Genomic DNA, 20,023 nt, shown 5'->3' with positions numbered 1-20,023 from the left:
CCACATACAAGTCTGCACTGAAAATTTAGGGCACTAGATGGCAATATAAGTGCATCACATAACAAATATTTCCTTGGTTGGTCCAGCATTAAAATCCTGGAGATTGAGGCCAAAACAGGTTAATGCATTAGTTAAAGAAGCAAAGTCAAATATAATCAGGTGTTAGAGTGTTAGCTAATATTCTGAATGTGTTCAGTAACCCAATGCTTATTGAAAGAAAAGATTGTTAAAATAGAAATTAATCTATCTTATTGCTGAGTATATCTTTGAGCTAATTCTTGGTCCAAGAATTGGCAATAAACACATGTATCCTATCAAATGTGTCTAATTCGTATTTTCCTCTCCATTTTTGGTTTTCACTTTTTAAAAATAGTAGTTGTTTGGGATAGAGTGTGCCTCACATGCATTATTCATTAATAAATAGTATATTCTTATAAGAAAGATGAGCCATAAAACACTGGGGCTTTAAAGGAGAAATGGCTGACTTACTGTAAGCTGTTGGCTGGGCCATTATTGACTGGCAGGCTCCATTGGAAGCACTCTGTGAGTGGATTAGGTTGCCCTGGAAATGCCTTCCTGAAACTCTAATGATGCACTTAAGGGAGCCCTATGGGACAGGAGTAAAATGTCTCTTAGCAGGCGTGTCTTCCGCCGGGGTCCTCTTGGGATGAGTTGGGAGTGGGCAGGGGCATGTCCAAAGAGAGCTCAGTAAGGGAACAGCCCCAGAAAAGGTTGCAGGTGGTAATGTCTTACAGGTAAGCCTAGGTAAAGACTTAGCGTTAGAAACCGTGAGCTGTCTATGGGTATAAATGTTTCATTATTTATTTTGAAAGAGCAGCATCAATTCCTGTGCATCCACGTGTGTGTGTGTGTGTGTGTGTGTGTGTGTGTGTGATTTATTTATTTATTTGAAGTGATAGTAGCAAGGGGATGGAAGAAAATAAAGGAAGACATTTGAGTGAATATGATTTTAATCAAAGGATTTGAAAAAGAACACTGTAGCTTGAACATTGGGTCGTTCGGTGGGAATTTTTGAAAAAATCTTTGGAGGGGAAATGCACCCTTCAGCAGAGAAATTAAGTGCATTTGTAAACAGTTTCTTTGAGGGGTTTATTCCAAATGAAAATCATTTCTAGTTATTTCAGTAGTGGGGTGGAGGGGGTACTGCTGTGTGTGTGTGTGTGTGTGTGTGTGTGTGTGTGTGTGTGTGTGTGCGCCCGCGTGCCGTGTGGTATGCGTGTTCGTGCAGGCAAGAAAGAAAAGGCCCTTGGAAACTCAGGACAGGACAGGGAGGAAAGAGGCTACCGCGCGGGTCCCCCGCCCTGAGCCCTGCGCGAGCGAGCGCCTGGAAGTCGCGTGCCCCCGCCGAGCTCGGCGTCCCTGTCAGTCCTGGCAACCTGTCACCACCCAGGAGGACGTGACTCGGAGCTGCCTCCGCGTTCTCCAAGCCATATTCCTTTAAGATGATGTAATAGTCATTTCCCTGGATGGTTTCTTGCCTGCACTGCTGAAACAACAGCATCGAACTGCACCGGGAACTGTGGAACCACCCAGCTCCGCCGCCGCTGGAGGAGCCTAGCGCGAGCCCCCGCCGGCCTCTCCGCGCTGCGCTGCCCACGGCGGCCTCGCTCCCGCCCGCTCCCCAGCCGGGAACATGGGAGTCCGGCTGCCCTTGCCCGCAGGTGGGGTAGCTACCTGGGACCCCAGCCGGGCGCCTCTGTCTGTTTTTCTGCTTCTGGGCTTTCTCTAAGTCCCGGTACCTCTTGCAACTCTTCTCTGTTTTAAGATCCTTTCAAAAGGTTTGATTTTTTTTTTTTTTCCTGGAGAAGCTTTGGTTGAATATTTTTCTCTGCTTTACTTCTTCAACCAACCTCCTCTCATCACCTTAACTTTTTTGTGACTTGTTTAACTTGAGATTGGGAGTGAATACATACACATACATACATATATGAAAATATACATTTATATAAGTACGTATATATCTATATTTAAAAATTATTTTCCAAGAGCACATCTCTCTGGCACTTTTCATTGATACCTCTGTCCGTTACCTGTTTGGGATTTGATGAGATCCAGACTCAGTGTGGCTGTGGATTTTGATTGTTTTGCAGATGGTTATTTCTTCAGGAGAACTGGGTTTCCAGCACTCACTAAGGTAAGCTCTAAGACATTGCCTTTCCGGTCCTGCTTAAAAAAAAAAAATCCCCCTTTAAAAGTTGAAAATTGCATATTTCTTTTTAATGCAGAATTACAAGTAGAACTGTTTTTAATACTAATTGCTGGAGATAGAGGCTATAGATAAATATAAGGACACAAAATAGCATGAAAGAAGCTACAATTTAATTGAGGCATGGCTGATATCAGTAGTTTCAGGGCTGCTTATGTAAAATAATCTCTCTCTCCCTCCTTCTTCCCTCCCCCTCTCCCTCCCTCTCCTCTCTCCAGAGATCTCTCTTTTTTCTGACTCATTGTGGGTTTGAGGAAATAATTTTTGTCTTTTCCTTCAGATGGACCTCTGAGTAACTGGGGACTTGGCCTGCCTTGCCTACTAAGCTTGATGGAAGATCAGATGTAGATGAGTTGATTATATTCCATGAAGTAATAACTCATCACCAGCCAGGTTTTAAATTACTTTTTCAGCATCCCTTCACCTGTGGACTCTTCTAAATTTTGCTTTTTGGGAAAAAACTGGGGAAAGAGGAGGTCAGCTTTTAACAAGTTAGCATCCTTTTCCCTCCAAGTTGATGAAAAGGATAAGGCCGTGACTCCATTGGACTGCACCTTTAAATCAAAATAGCAGAAGAAAGGGACAATGGCTCTGAGTGGAAATTGTAGTCGTTATTACCCTCGAGAACAAGGGACTGCAGTTCCCAACTCCTTCCCTGAAGTCATAGAGCTGAATGTTGGGGGTCAAGTTTATTTCACTCGGCATTCCACACTAATAAGTATTCCTCATTCCCTCCTGTGGAAAATGTTTTCCCCAAAGAGAGACATGGCTAATGAGATAGCCAAGGACTCCAAGGGAAGATTTTTCATTGACAGAGATGGATTTTTGTTCCGTTATATTCTGGACTATCTCAGGGACAGGCAGGTAGTCCTGCCTGATCACTTTCCAGAAAGGGGAAGACTGAAAAGGGAAGCAGAATACTTCCAGCTCCCAGACTTGGTCAAACTCCTGACTCCTGATGAAATCAAGCAAAGCCCAGATGAATTCTGCCACAGTGACTTTGAAGATGCCTCCCAAGGAAGCGACACAAGAATATGCCCTCCTTCCTCACTCCTCCCTGCTGACCGTAAGTGGGGTTTCATTACTGTGGGTTACAGGGGATCCTGCACCCTGGGTAGAGAGGGGCAAGCAGATGCCAAGTTTCGCAGAGTTCCCCGAATTTTGGTTTGTGGAAGGATTTCCTTGGCAAAGGAAGTCTTTGGAGAAACTTTGAATGAAAGCAGAGACCCCGACCGAGCCCCAGAGAGATACACCTCCAGATTTTATCTCAAATTCAAGCATCTGGAAAGGGCTTTTGATATGTTGTCAGAGTGTGGATTCCACATGGTGGCCTGTAACTCATCGGTGACAGCATCTTTCGTCAACCAATATACAGATGACAAGATCTGGTCAAGCTACACTGAATATGTCTTCTACCGTAAGTACCAAAGGTCCTATTTATTTTTCATGCATATTGATTCTCTGCTCAAATGTGTGTGATTCCCACATTCTGCCAATATCTAAGGAATATGGTTTGAGATTGGTGTAACTCTGGAATTATAGCTAGAATACTAGAGGTTATAGTTTGGCTTGCAAGGCTTACTTAAGGCGACTTTTATCTATTTTTCTAATAAGGTCACATGATATTGAGGCCTCAAAAAATCATACATACAAATGACAATGGTATGGGTAATCCATGGAATGAAAACAAGCATGTGTATCTCCTTTCCTCCCTCTTTCTTTCTTTCTCTCTTTCTTTCTTTCTCTTTCCCTTCCTTCTTTTCTTCCTTCCTTCCTTCCTTCCTTCCTTCCTTCCTCTCTCTCTCTCTCTCTCTCTCTTTCTTTCTTTCTTTCTTTCTTTCTTTCTTTCTTTCTTTCTTTCTTTCTCTTCTTTCTTGTTTTTCTTTCCATACATTGAATTGTGAAGGGAAGGTTGATAATTACAACTTGGCTCTTGGTGCATGGGAGTGTGGAAGAGTCAGAATAGATGAAATACTTCTGTTTATCCTTCAGTTGGACTGAACTTTGGTGCCTGTTAAGTTAGTGGCTTAAGACTTGCTTTATTCAGAGGCTTTTCAAACACAAATGGGTGTTGCACTGAGTGATGTGGTCTTGGCTAGATGGCAGTACAGACTGCTGCAAGGCCTCCTTTCTCCCCTCAAATCTGAAATGTGCTTTTATGGGCTTTAAAAAATCTGCTCTTTGATTCTTTTTGCATTTTGCACTGAGACTTGAGTTGTACTGCAGACTTAATTAAGATAAATTTAAGATCCATCTAAAAAGAACTAGATCCTTGATAATTTTCAATCACATGCAGACACCTTTAGACAGCTGAGGTGATAGAATTATTGACATAAGAGGAAGCCGGAGTGGGAGAAAGGAAATGATTGTACTGATATCTTTTAAGTAGAGGTTCTTAGAGGTCAGTATATTTGCTTAAACAAAGACTTATGGTGCAGATCGCCTTGTTTTATGAAATGGTATTATCCTAAACCATAAATTGTAAGTCGTTTATTTCTGAAGGGGAACAGTAAATCAGTTTATACTGTTTGGTGCTTGATTTAAAAGCTAATTTTCAATAGGCCTGGGAGTTGGGTGAAGTATATTACACAGAGACTATGTTTCCAGTGTTCACATTCAATTTCCTGCAATCTTATTTGAAAGCAAATTCAGAATATGGGCTTAAAATGTCTGAATTTCTGTGAACATACAAGTAAGACTAGATTTTTGGATGGCTTTTGCCTATAGTTGTGTTTATACATTTGGAGCTGTTGGAAACTCTAGTTAGAGAGAAGAGTGGGAAGCAGTGTTGTGTGTGTCCTGAGTATTTGGTTTTTAGAAGTGAAAACACATGGATTACATAGAGAAGACAGCCTGTGGAGGAAAATTAAATCAATTCAGGAGCATACTGATGTATAATAACAAACATTATTTGGTCCAACAACCTTATCTATGGTATTTAACTATAATCTACGTTTTCCCCTGTGCCAGAACTTAGTCACTAGATACTTCTTTTTTCCTTCTGGAGAATTTCCCACTAGTATAGAGCTATGACTGATTCTTTAGCCTTTTGTGGAGGAATTGGCATTATATGTGATTCCATAGGACAAAAATCTTCTTCCAAACTTTTTGGGAAAATGCATCTTAGAGATGGTTCAAATGTAGGTTTGTGATATTTACCATGTTGTCCAGTTTCTAATATTTGAAAACATAGCATCTTAAGAAGCTTCTACCAAATAATTTAATGAAAACATACCAGTCATACCCCCCAAAAGGACAACACTATATTTTTAATTCCTTGCCCACCTAAATGAGGCTCTCAACCATAAATGTATTTGCCTGCTAGTTCAGTGGCACTTCTGTGTTTATCAGTTTCATCTGCCTAACACCATGTCCTCTTTGGATTGCCCTGAAGAGGCTCTGCTCTCCTGATCATATAATTGCTTCTTTCTTTGTTGGATTGCTAAGAGGTTGCTGAGGAACAGTTTGTTCTCCATCTCTCTATGGACAGGCTAGCACAAAAACACAGGGACTTCATATGAACAATATATATCCTGTAAATCATATACTTCCTTTTGGCACCCAACATCCAGAGTCAGGTATTAACTCTTCCTCTGTCTTAGGACAATAAAACTGACAGCTGGCTTTCTAGGGTGCATAACAGCTTCCGTGCAGCTGCTTAGCCATAATTATTTAATTAGAAGCTGCCAACTGTGCCTATATAAGCATTAATTCATCAAGCTGTTGTGCTCGGGTTAATGGGCCGAAATCATGGGAGGTGCTCTAAAGCAAGGAGTTGAGTGCATGCAAAGATGCTTTTCACAGAGGAACTCAACTTCCTCCTGAGTTTAGTAGGGGGGAAATCACACACACGTGTACACACACACACACACACACACACACACACCCCTACATAGATCCAAGGAATTAATCCCAAGCAATCCAACTCCTCCTCTAATAACCCAGGTATAATGCAAAGTCGCTTCGCCTGTATTTATATCATAAGAAAATGAACAAGGAATTAGTGCATTGCATATGGTGGGCGATAGTCCTGGGAAGAGACCTATTTTTTTCCCTATTTGCATATTTTTCACCCAACTCTTCCATGGGGAATTTGGGAGAGCAAAATCTACGTATCAGATATTAACACTTCAGATTGTTATCTTCTTCAAATTATGTGGACCTAGAGTTAATGGTCAGCATTAGGTAATTTTGGGTGAGTGTTTTGTTCTTGTCGAATTATAAACAATTAAAAAGTCAACTGGTGCTTGTATGTGTGTAAGAGAAAGGTAAGAATTGTATTTGTCTACGTCACTCACACACCAAAATATGATTTGTGAGATACTATGGATTATGGCTCACTTATCTGTAATCAAAAGAATTCATATGAGTGATATAGAAACAGAAGAAATACAAACTGTTCCTTTTTCTTTCTTTTTTTTTTTTGAGGGGGGTACCAGGGATCAAACTCAGGACCTTGCACTTGTGAGGCAGGCGTGGTGTCACTGAGTTAAACCCCCCAGCTCCAACATCTGTTTTTTTAGAATTGCCTGACAAAATATTTTAGGTATGTACTTTGATTTTATTTAAGACAATAAACAGTTACCTTTTCTCCTTTCCCACCCAATTGATTAAATAATGGCTCTTTCTTTTCATGTATTACACAGAAGATGACATTATAAACATCAGACAGTGCTTCATGGTTCACATCTACATAAAGTGAGAGTGAAGTGATTTGGAAAATAGAAGTCTTGAGTTTGAACTAGATACTCAGGAGCCATCAAACCACTTAGGAACAAAATCACAGGTGTATGGAAATAAATGAACCCCTTATTCCAAGAGCCTTTCGCCAAGGCCTGAGTGGCAAGATTGTTTTTGGTTGAAGAGAATAATGCACATTTCCTTAAGCCTAGTCATGAGTGAGCTACTTCACATGAATGCCTCAAAGCACTCAGAATTTCAGGCATTTGCCTCTAACAAAACTGTGATAATATGACCACAGGTAGGGAGTTTAATTCATGAGAGGCTTTACTTTTAAAATATACACTTTGAGTTCTTTGTTTTTTTTTTCTTTTGGTACCAGAGATCGAACTCAGGACCTCGCCCTTGCAAGGCAAAAGTGCCACTGAGCTAAATCCCTGGCCCTTGAGTTCTTGAATTACATAAACAGTTACCTACTCATCATCTTTTCCACAAGCTGCTTATAGGTACATAGCCTTCTCTATTTAGATTTCCTTTAATTTTAAAGGCTTGTTTCCATAAAGGTTTCTAAGTTAGTCTACATACACAGTATATATCTTCAGGCCTGTTGAATAATATAGGATGTTGGCAAAAAGTACACCAGGAAATTATTTCTTACTTAGAATTCACCCGTGTGACCTTATATTGGGAAGAAATAGATGGTTTTGTCCACAGTGAATAATTTACTTGATACTGACCATAAAAGCATCAGTTAAAAGGGTCTACTTTCATAGGAAAAGAGGTGAAAGTGCATCTGTCCCAAAAGGATTCTAGTTCTTTTTTCTTCTGATTATTTGAAAGATACTAATAATAACTGCAATTTTTATTCCTCATAGATATATGAGGTTGGCATATTTAAAATGAAACAGCAGAGAGAGTGTAGAGAAAACCATGAGTTCTGTGAGGGTTGGTCTCTGCCAACACTTCCATCTCCTCTTTTTGTAGCTTTTCTGTCCTCTCAGTTTGGACACTATCTTTTTCTCCTGCTCATAACTGCCTCTCTCAGGTCTTCTCCCCATGCCGTAATCAGAATTTGTTGTCAGGAAAACTTCTCTATCATTACATTTAGAATGAACTGAAGGCATAGTGTTACTTTTCCCAGAAGTATTTGTGCAGAGATACACTTTTAACAGTTGTGGATCATGCTGCAGCTTTTTACTCTGAAAGAAGCATTCCTGAGGCTTGCAGCCTCATCCTGAAGTCAACCTAGATCCAAAGCTCAGGCAGATATTGGATAGTAGCAATGCAGGAGTAATGATACAATTTTTTCTTATTTCTTTAAAATTCTGTGCATTGAGAATTGGGCTTAATATAGTACAACACAAGCATACTAGGAAAATATTTTCTTATACCATTTTCATGTCCATGGCAAATAAGACCTATTACCTGAGCTCAGTTCCTTGTGGAAGATGAATAAAATAGCTTCTTCTTGGGTATGTGGCATCACTGAGTGAACGTGGCAGCAGGAGACATGGAAGTGTGTGACCAGAGAGGGAAGGGGAAGGTCTTTGATATTGCTGCCAAGTGTCCTGATATGTTATAAAGTATATATGATTAGAAAGAGAAGACTGGATATTCCTGACAACCTAATAAGGTTTAGATGTTATCAAGAAAATTAGAAATGGAAATAACTGAGAGTCCATGATGCATCATCAAACACCTCCAAAGAGAAACACAGACAGAGAGGAATGATTGTGCATAGGAGTGCTGGTCCATGCACAGGAAAAATACCTTCCACAGATGCTCAGTTTCTTTATCACTATTCAATGTTGATCATTCTCTTTGGTCATTACTATGGCTTTGTCTAGATCCTGCTTTTCTTAATAAATCCATTCTTTTCTTGTTACAGAAAATTTTCAAATACAAACAAATGTAGGGATAGTAGAACAATAAAACTCCATATAACTAACACTTATCTGCAATAATTGCAATTATCATTAAAAGATAATCTTATTTCATCTATGCTCCTATTTACATTTTCTTCTGTATGTGCTGCATTATTATTATTATTATTGTTATTATTAATTTTTTTTGGTACTGGGGATTGAACTTGGGATCTTGCACTTGTGAAGCAGGTGGCAGAACCACTGAGCTAAATCTCTGGCCCCTACATTATTTTTTATATTGCATTATTTTGAAGCAAATCTCATATATAAAGTATTTTCATCCACAAATTCTCTAGTATATATTTATAAAATATAATAAATCTAAAAAATAATACAATATCATCATCACATACAAAATTATCCTTTATAGTTTTAATACTGTACAGTGAACCCAGGCCCTTTACACTGTGAATGTTCACACCCCTTATTTTTAGACAGGATCTTGTTAAGCTGCTAAGTTCAGGGGCTGGGATGGAACTTGCAGTCCTCCTGCTTCAGCTTCCAGAGTGTTGGCGTTACAGGCCTCTGCCACCACACCCAGTTAATTCTTCACTATTGTGAAATATCTAAGCAGTGTTCAAACTTCCCTAATTTTCTGACATTTTCTTAAAATTGGTTTAACTCGAGATCTAAGTGAAGTCCATTCTTTATATTTGTTTGCTATGTTTCTTTATTTTCTGTCACAGTTTTAAAAGTATTTCATATAGCATATGCAAAAAAGAAGTAAAATGCATCTCTCTCACTCTTGCTGATTTTTAAAAAAACTATTTGTTTTAAGAAACCAGGTTGATTGGATGTCAGTTATATTAGATTCTAGGTTTTGTAATACATCTCTATGATGTCTGTGATATCATTAATGAATTTCCCCTCTCCCTGCAAACTTGTTAGATATAGACTCTTGATTCTATACAACTTGATAAGATTCAATTTTAATATTTTTGCCAAGAAATTTTCTTTGGTGGTGGCAAGTGCATTTTTAATATGTATTGGATTGAAATGTCATATGCTATGGAGACAAGGAAAGGACATTTTTATTGTTAGCTTTTTCATGTTCATTATAGGAATAAATAGTAGTTGGGTAAGATCTGTTTTCTTTATTGTCCAAGTTGATTCTTTTGACAAAGCAGGCGATGTAAGGTCCTATTTCCTTCCAGTCTTTCACAACTATCTCGAATTTCACAATTGTTCTCAACATTAGTCTGGTCTGCCATTAGTAGTGCAGCAAGCCTCTCAAGATGAGACTGGGTCCTATTGATGGTGAGCAGGAATTATTTTGGGCAGGAAATATCACCTTATGCCTATTCTATTTTTACATTTGAGTATCTTTGGATTCCTTCAACTGTGCTGATGCTCCACTGAATTCACCATCTGTGTTTCCCAAACTTCCTCTTTTGCTATGATTCTTATCTCAATAAATAGTATCATCAGTTACCCAGTTGCCTTAGGAGGAATGAATCTCACATGGGATCCTTAATTCTTCCTTCTCCACAGTCACTTTTTCTAATTACAAGTCTTATTGGCTCTTCTTCATCCCTCTCAGGTCTATCCATTTCTTTCCGTCCCATTGATGCTACCCTGGTACAGGCCACCAGCACTGGTTTTCTAGATTACTGCAAAGAAATTCAACTTGTCCTCCACATTCCACATCCACTTTGGTCTTATTTGGATCAATTCCTTCTGCTGCAAATATGATGAGATTTCTAAAATGTGAGTCTGACCATGTCACTCCTCTGCTTAAAGTTCTTCATGACTTATATCTGCTTCTGTATAAACTCCTTGACATAAATTACTGCCCTATATGAAATGACCTTTGCTTCCCTCTCCAGCTTCTACTGTTCCCATCCTGCTCCTTGCATTTTAACCTTACCATAACAAACTTCTTTCAGCTTTTAAATATTGTTATACATTTGTTAATTTTATTTTTTATGTGCATAATGTTCCTTCTGCCTGGGATTCTGCCTCTACTTGCTTTGATTAACTAAATCTTCAGATCTCACTGAGAGGTAACATTTTCTGGGAAACCTTTCCTAGTGCATTATATCTGGATAAACACCTCTTGCCTTTTCTTCATAGGACCCTATTTTCCTCTAGTATAGCACAGATAATAATGTGTTATACTTGTTTATTTACCCGTCTCTCCAAATATGACCTTTATGAAGACACTGTGTCTATATCATGTTCATCATAAGACCTGGTATAGCACCTGCCACAAATGTAGGGACTCTGTAAATATTTCTCAAAAAAAATTAAAAATGCAAACTGCAGTATTTTGTTATGGTCATAAATGCTACTGCCTTGAATGTACCATCGCATTATCTCTTAATAGAAGAACTGGAAATCAATGATGGTGTGATTAATGCTTTAAATAATAAAAATGGTATGTCTTTACTTTTACTGAGTGCTACGTATTTTACATACAAATTGGAATTTTCACTGAAAGCTGGTGTACTCCTAGCACTTGCACAAAGATTGCAGCTCAAGGGAACTGAGAAAAATACTTACCTGCAGCCAAGTCTCCTGTGGTCTCCTTTTAGTTGATTCATCCAAGCAGGAGCAAATTGAAGCTGGGTGGGGCTGGTGTTTAAAGAAAAACCCAGGAGGGACTCAGTATTCAGAAAAGTGCTACAAAATTGACAAAATTTCCCCAATAGAACAAGAACTCTACTTGAATACAAAGTGTTCTGTGAGACTTGCCTTCTTAATTTTCTTACTGGTAAAGTATTCCACCTCCTCCCTTCTTCTCTTCCCATAAATGTTAATGATGATTCCTTAATGCCAGAGGAAGTATGAGATGGTAGTTCAAAGCCTGGACTTTGAGCCCAGGTAAAAGTATGGTATTTGCCCAATAAAGGGATGTTCAAGGTTGCATCCTAGCTCTACTAAATACTGACTATGTGATCTTTAGCAAATTACTTTCCATCTGTGCCTCAGTTTCCTTATGTCAAATGAAAATGAGAACGATATTTGACTCATAAGCTTGTTATAAGATTCAGATGGGTTGATATTTTATAAGGAACTTATGACAGTTCCAAGCATCCACTCAGTGTTATAGAAATGTTAATAAGTACACAGACCCCTGGGAATAATGGTGTGGAACAGTCACAGTTTCTTCCTTTGAGTAATTTATCTGATTTTTTTCTGATAGTCCTGTTGGCTACTTTGTCCAGTTTGTTGATCTAGCATGTCAATATGTGCAAACCGGGCCAGAGATTTAGCTTAGGGGTGCCGCTGCCTGCCCGGCAAGTGCTAGGTCCCGTTCAATCCCCAGTAACAAAACAACAACAAAAAAAAGAGCAAACCAAAAACATCTAGATGTTTACCCCATAAAAGGAAATTCTAGCTACTTCTTTTAACTGAATGGGAATAAACAAAGTAAATCCTTCAAAAAGCTTCAAATTAAATGTGGATATGTGCAATTACTATGTACTAATTAGAGGGTGGGGGGAGAGGGCTTCAAAGTTTAGTAACTTTTTGTTTCCCCTAGCTATTCCATAATGGAAATCATTAACAATGCTTTTTTTCCCCACCTGCTTTCAACTTGCTTTTCAGAACCTAGGATAATGTGTGACACAATTGAAAATTAGGAGTACAGTTTAAATTATATATGCAGTCACTGTACAATTACAATAACCTTTTACGAATCTTAGTCTAGAGAGTATTCTTTATGGTGACAGGAAATGGTTATTGAATATGCCACTGATAATAGAATCATTTAAATTGTTCTAGAAATGAAAACAAGACATTTTGTTTCATACTGTGTGTACCTGTGCAATGTGGCATTAAGAGGAATAAGTTTGGTAATGGGAAGCTGCTATCATACGACCCATTCAAAAGCTGTCCCATGTGAAGAAATTCATACTTTTCTATTTTATTCATCAACCCCATTCTTAAGCAGAAAGTTACAATAATTTTCCTATCCCAATTTATACCAACCTTTTATTCTGAGTAAATCTGATATAATGTGATTATGAGCTAGTTAGTTGCATTGATGAAAATAGAAGGCAACAAATTATACATAATGTGTGGCAAATTTAAAGAGACTTTCAGGCTGCAGTATATTGTGAACAGTTCATATTTACACTGCTAACTAACAAAAGGAGAGCTAAGGTCTGGTAATGTTATGTGTGTGTGTGTGTGTGTGTGTGTGTGTGTGTGTGAAAAGGGACCTAGGAGCAACAGAGAAATTTTAGTGATTAGGATAAAGAGAATGGGGCATATAGATATTAGTGTGTGGCAAAAGCATGGAATTAAAAACAAGGGAATATTTTTGACACGAAGAAGTGTTGCAGAGTTCTGAAAATACCTCAAACAGAAAAAGAGCTGACCTACAATGCAAAACACATAGAGCACTGGTGAGGGATCATTGCTAATTTTCTTACAGTTTAAGCATTCTTTACATTAGTAGAAGACATTTTCCTATGGGCATGTGTCTGCAAATTTACACTGTAACACAAATGGAAAATAGGATTCACTTTTCATTAAATTGCTTTCTAGTCAGTGAGGAGAAATGTCTTTTTTTCTCTAAACGAAAGGATACCTGTGTGGAGTTTGATATTGTTGAGCCACATCAGTACAATCAGAAGATATTAATTCTTATTTGTCCAACAAAGTTATGCCTTAGAAAATCAATAGGTTTGCTTGACTTTTCTGGACAGATATTCAAGTGCCATGGAGAGGTCATGATAATATAGTGTGATAATATAGGTGATAATATAGTGTGTGTATGATACTTTTAACAATTTTAGACCTACTTTGGGTCTTCAAACTTATAAAATATTTATTGTACTTGTTTGAAAAGACCTTATTGATTCATACTTAGTGAGGATCTGTCTTACATAAAATACCTTTTTAAAGCATGGTCCACTTGAGATGCTTGAAAAGTGTCAAATCGGGATGCAAAGAATCAGGATTCTGATTCATGAACTCTTCATGTTCATAATTTTCTAGCACTTCTCCACAATCTGCCAGGGAAGTGATTAACAATCTGCACAGACTTAATTGATTGGGAACTGCAGCACTTTAAACTTCTCTTCATCTTCACACTCCACGCATACAAAAAAAATGTAGTCAAATATAATCTTATTTTTAAAAACTTCTCAACATCTCTTCATCAGAATGACCTTCTTCAGTAGGTAGATTTAAATCTGGCCTCAGTTACTTGTTGAGGGTTCTGCTCACTCCCTTCTTGGCCCAAGAGTAAATGCATACACTGTGACCTTGCTCTGCTCTTTGCTTTTGTGTGTTAGGTTCCTGGGCATCTCATAGACTGGCTCAGATACTCCTAGGAATAGTTACTGAATACCAACTAAGCGCCTAAGATTGGGTATTCCCATATGGAAGTATTCATATATGGTCAACATTCTCACAGAGTCTGTGGCAATAAATTAGATTAGTAACTGGGAAATTTCAGTCTGGTGTGATGGGGAAGTGTAAACTGATAAGGGAATAGAGAGGAAGCTGCTAATCTGAACTCAAGGTGTCCCCAAATTAAACTAGATTAATAATTAATGAGGAGAACATGCTTAAATCTTTAATGTATCTCTTGATTTTAAGATACCAACTGAAGAAGTCATAAAAATTATATTCTAGAATGGCTTAGGAAAACCTTAAGATCATTAACAATTCTGTTGATTCTCATTTAATGTTTTTTTTTCAAATGATAATCATGCCAAGAACCAGTATCACCCTTTTTAACCCAATTCTCTCTTTTGTTGAAGTCTTTGTCTTGTAAAAATACTTATGTGCAAAATTTGAGTCCGAATGCTAGGCTATATGAGTAGTAATTTATTTTAAAGGTACTTTATAATTGTTTCTGTGGTATCCTTTCAAGAAGACTCTTAAAATGGTATGTGTCATTATTTTACTTTGAGGATTACTGCTTTACATTACCATTCTTATGCAGAAAACATTTTCAGTGACTATCACAGTGCTGAACATACAGGAGGTGCTCAATAAACAGTTGTTGAATGAATGAATTATATTCATAACACCACATTTTAAAGAAAGGAAATGTGAAATATAAAATTAATGAGATTTGCTTCCTATTTTATTTGATATTTACTTTTAATCATGGCTGTACCCTCTGAGCAACAGTAAAAATATGGTTGAATACACTAACAGCATCAAATCCATCTGGACATAAACCTTAGTTCCATCACTTTCTACCAGGACCTATTTGGGAAAGTGTATTAACTCTTTTGTACTTCACATCACCCATATGTAAAAGCAGGACAAGGAAGCTTTTTTCCTGGCAGTCTTGTGAAATCTAAGTCAGGCTTGAGACATCTTCCTAGCTGTATTTGTATGAGTAGCCATGCATTTCATCTGCAGCTTCCTTGTAGTTCATCTAGCAGATAGGTATGATTGGATCCAAAAGGAGAAACTGAGAATACTGATCCAGTAGAGTGGACCTGGCTTGTTATTAAAGCAGAAACCAAGCTGCTACCCTCTGATCTCAGTCTGGACTATCACTATATACTTCCTGACCTCAAAAAAAGATATATTAGTCTCACACCTTCATTTCTCTAGCTCCCTCCACTGCTCCTCCTGAAGGTGCTCAATTATTTTCAGTGTCCTCAAGCTAGATTTTTGGCAGTCTTTATAACAGGCTGGCCTCTTCCACACTTTGAGATCCTGCACTTACGTTTTGTCACCCCAAAACACAATCCCCTCTCTGCATCCTGCTCATCCTCCAAGGTCAGGGCTTTCTGAGTTTCCTTAGGAAAGCCTTCTGATATCGTCCCAGCTGAAGTACCCAGTGACTTCTTAAATGTGCTCTGCACAACACCCTGGTTATTTCCTTGAGAGCACTGTTCATATGACTAACTATTTACTTGATTTACTTTTTTGTTCTCTTTTTTTTCTCTGTAGACTAAAAGTGTCACGAAGGCAGGAGCTATATTTTTCCTGCCTTTTCTATCTTCAACACTACCATAATGTCTGCTATATAGCAGTCACTTAGTAAGTTAATTTTTGTCTATCCTCCTCACCCCACCATTTAAAATTATAATAATAGAATTCCCTGTCATGGTGAAGACAACTGAAAAAAATACACACACACACCTGTGTACACACACATGCACACACCTATGTATAGATTTGGCTAGTGTAGTAGAAACAAATGAAAGAGAAAAGAAAAAGATAACTTTCACCTAAGAGAAAGGATGAGAGATATGGACAGGAGTGAGGAAAATTACTTTGAAACATCACTTAACCTCTTCAGTCCTCAGGTACGTTAATCATATATATGACAAGGATAGTGAGCCTGTTTAATTATCTCATAGGATAATTAGCAAATGATATGGTATACGTACAGTGATTATGCTGCTTGATTAAATGTCTGCCATTAAGGTAGATTTTATGTTAGCTTGACTAACCATCCAGATAATGTCTGAAGGACAGATAGCCACAACCAAGGAGAAAGTGATTAAATTTGCTTTTTTGGAAAGTTGTCAAAGTACTTAGATATCAACAGTTAAAATAGGCAAACAGGTTTTCAAGGGATCAAATCTCCAGCATTATAATTACATAAGAGTGAGTAGCGTATGACCATGTTATGTTTTGTACATTTTATTTCCTCGACTCTTGTCAATGCTCATACATCCATGTTATGCAGGAACTAGCCAAATGGATAGATACAAATCCCTTATCTAAGCCCTGTAGATGTTGGGTGGGAGCTTCAAATGTGTCTTGTATGCTAGGCAGAGTATTGACTTGATTTATAAAATCAGAGCATCCTGGCTGAGGTGAGGGAGACATCATCATTTCATGACTCAGTTTGTTGTCTGTCAACAGACTTCAAATAAAGTGTGAGGGAGAAGCCAACATACATAGTCTTTTAAAGCAGCACTGTTTTGATTGAAGTGGGAATTGGGTGTAGGTCAAGTTATCCCCCATCACTGCTTTCCTTTTTTCCCTTTTTCTTTCTGGTAGCCTTCGGAGCAATTCCAAGAAGCTGAAGGCTCACGGTGTACTGTTTGAAGAAACTTAAATAAATAGTGAATTTTTCTGGTTTTAAAAATAGATGCTTTGCATTTTTGGTTAGTTTCTTAGCTGTGTATAGATTTTTACTCATTTTGTTTTCATTTGACTTATGTTTAGCGCTTGTTTTTGTTTTTTAATTTTTGTTTGGTAGACATAATGACTACACTCCTAATGTGGAGTTGGTACATGTACATCTTAATTCTTTTCTCATCCTCTTCCCTGCTCCTCCCCTCGATTTCATTTGCAAAGCATCTATCTTGCCATTTCCTGTTATCTATCTTTTATTTTAGTCTTTATTTGTATTTTAAATTTCTCATAAAAGAGAAATCAGGTGATATTTAAGCTTTTATGTCTGATTTATTTTACTTATGTTTAGTTCTTAAAACAAGTCTGTATGAAGGCAATTAGGAGAAAAATTAAAAAGCAAAATGAGTAATTTATTTCTATTTTTAGCATATTTAAGAGAAAGGTGAGTTATCCACTTTATATTCTTTTGTATCAAGACAAGCAATAGAAGTTATTCCTTTGGAAAAGAGAATGTATAAAATTGTTTCTATGACTGACTTTATATGCTCACTACCTGTTAGCTTGTAGTTGTTTTCTCTATTGCTAATAAAGCCTAAGCCTAGGATCTTCTGTTCAATCATTTTAATATATATTACTTCCAAAGAACTTAAGGATCTGTGGTAAAGACTCTGGTTATAATGGTGCTTTGTATGCTGACGTGAAGGCTTGATTATAAACCAAAAAACCTATTTTGAGAGTGTTTGAATATAATCCCTCATACCAGCCATTCTTCAATATAGAAAACAGCAGGAACACTTTCTTTTATCATAGCTTGTATATGTTTGTATTTTTCATAGTATGTAATTTGCCTTGGTAATTTGCTTCCTTTTATGGGAAAACACATTTTCTTCAAAAAAAAATAACAAGATGCAGTATAATCAAATAATTGATTGCTGATTTAAGTTGCTACCGAAAGTCCTCCTGACTTCAGATAGAAATACCTTTGGGTACACAGTAGCATATATTTAAATTTTAGTATATTAACAATAATCAGGGCCGGGGATTTAGCTCAGTGGTTTTGCCGCCTGCTGCACAAGCGCAAGGACCCGAGTTCAATCCCCGGTACCAAAATAAACAAAAAAACAAACAATAATCATAAGTATCATTTATACTGACTTTATGTCATATACTATGTAAAATATTTTTCAGTTAATTCTTACAAACCCTGTATGATGAAAAACTGAGGCTCAAATAGATATAACTTGTTTACTGTCACACTGTTAATGGTTGTTTCAAAATTTCTGTGTAGGAAAGACTTAGTCACATCTATCTGGAACTAAGTTTGAGGAAACTTTATTGATTCATGAGAATGGGGTGAAGGTGGGCTGAGGGAGATCAAGTGCGGTGACGAGGCTGAACTTTAAATAACTGTCTACGCCAGAGACCCACGTCACTGCCGTGTTATCTAATAGTTGGTACCAGCAGAATTCAAACCCCAATTGCCCTGACCCCAATTCTGGCATTCTTAACTGTTATGCCATACCTCAAAGATGTCTGATGGCAGTGCTGTCTTTTTCTGAGCTGTCAAGCAGCTATTCAAGGGAGCCACCTCATAAGATTAAATGAGAAGCCCACGTAAAGCCTCTGGCAGGGTGTGTGGATGGTAAAAGGTGCTCAACACAGCTGATTTTCCTTTTTCTTCCTCTTCAGATTTTGAGTCTATGGACGTAATTTTCCCATGATACAGCTTAAAAAAAACATTAAAACAGATTGGGCCCAAATCTGCAAATCTGTCCTCAGTTACCCACACAGAACTTCTGGGATACAATCTCTTCTTCCAGAGACTCCTACACAGCATTATTTTTAAGAATTTGATTTTCTAGGCACCTCAGATATGAAAAGGCACAAAGTTTTATAGTACAAAAAAGATGTTAAAAACATTTGAAGCAGAATAAGGAAATTTATTTTTGTCTTCCTCCACTCCACCAAATACCTAAGCAAAAATAAATTAAATATAATGTATATTTATATTTAAAAGGATTATCAGTAGTTTCTGATTTTAGAATTATTGGCAAGATTGAGATAAGTGAAGTATTTTAAGCAAGACAAATGCAGATGCCCTGACAAAAATAATTGATTCCTGGAGTAAGGGTACATTTAGGTATGAACTTAGGACATACATGAAACTCCATGTAAGTCATAAAATATACTGGAAATGGACTTTTCTTTTAGCACACAGTTTTCCCAATTTTGGATTTGGGGAGAGTTATTTGGGAAAATAATTTTGGTATAACTATTGTATGTTAATAACTTTCTGTTACTTTTAGAAACCCAGCCATTACAATAGGAAGGCTATAACCAAAAATGAAAAAGAAAAATTGATTCTTAAATTCTTCAATTCTCTTGGCCTCTTTCCTTTCTGAATATTGATGAAAATTTTAGGACCCTAGAGACAGGAAGTATTGACTTATTTTTCCTCATTTCTAAAATTTTCCTTCATTAACTGTTTATTTTTCTCTAAAATGAATTATAACTGCCACAGACTGAGTGCAAATCACACTGAGTGCTTTTTTAAAAAAATTAACTTTATTGGTAAATCTTATTGGTACATTTTATTGGTACATTTTAGGTATACAATTCATTTACATTTATCATTGGGTGTTTGTACCTGTACATGATATATCTTGGTTCTTATTTTTTTCCCCATTAACTGTGTGCCCTTACCTATTTACATAGATTTCATTTCCATTTCTTTTTCTTTTCTCATAACTTTTCCTTTCCCTCTTTTCCTTTCCCCTTCCCCTCCCATCACTACTTCGTCTCTGGCCCTTTTTTCCTATTTCAAATTATCAATTATTCATTTTAATCGTTTTAAGCCTTGTTTACACTATCAGTTTCTCACACTAGTGAAATTATTCAGTATTTACACATGTGTGTTCTATTTATTTCACTTAAGAGTATGGCCTCGATATGCATCCATTTAGCTATAAATGACTCTAGTTTTTCATTCTTTATGGCTGAGTAGTACTCCATTTTATTTTAAAAAACCACATTTTCTTTATCCAGTTTCCAGTTGATGGGCACTTGGGCTGTTTCCAAGCTTTAGCTATTACAAACTGTGCCGCTATGAACATGGGCACACATATATCACTGTGGTTTGACTCTTTTAATTCTTTGGGAAAGATACCCAGCAGGGGATAGC

At 37.4% G+C, this 20,023-nt stretch overlaps 1 protein-coding gene across 1 annotated transcript in view; it reads left to right on the top strand.

Annotated features, from left to right (window-relative positions):
• Nucleotides 1-1,477: 1,477 nt before the first annotated feature.
• Kctd16 (potassium channel tetramerization domain containing 16) overlaps nucleotides 1,478-20,023 on the top strand; it is a 294,953-nt gene continuing 276,407 nt past the window's right edge. Inside the window, exons 1-2 of the mRNA XM_004854340.3 lie at nucleotides 1,478-2,155; nucleotides 2,508-3,644. Coding sequence (XP_004854397.1) covers nucleotides 2,813-3,644 — 832 coding nt within the window. The 5' untranslated portion in view covers nucleotides 1,478-2,155; nucleotides 2,508-2,812. The remainder of the gene's footprint in view (nucleotides 2,156-2,507; nucleotides 3,645-20,023) is intronic.

This window comes from Heterocephalus glaber, unplaced genomic scaffold (assembly GCF_053883595.1).
Source record: "Heterocephalus glaber isolate CG9 unplaced genomic scaffold, H.glaber_assembly_v1.0 deba00001463, whole genome shotgun sequence".
Lineage (NCBI taxonomy): Eukaryota > Metazoa > Chordata > Mammalia > Rodentia > Bathyergidae > Heterocephalus > Heterocephalus glaber.
The sequence above is the reverse complement of the archived record's forward strand: the minus strand, read 5'-3'. Positions and strand labels throughout refer to the sequence as shown.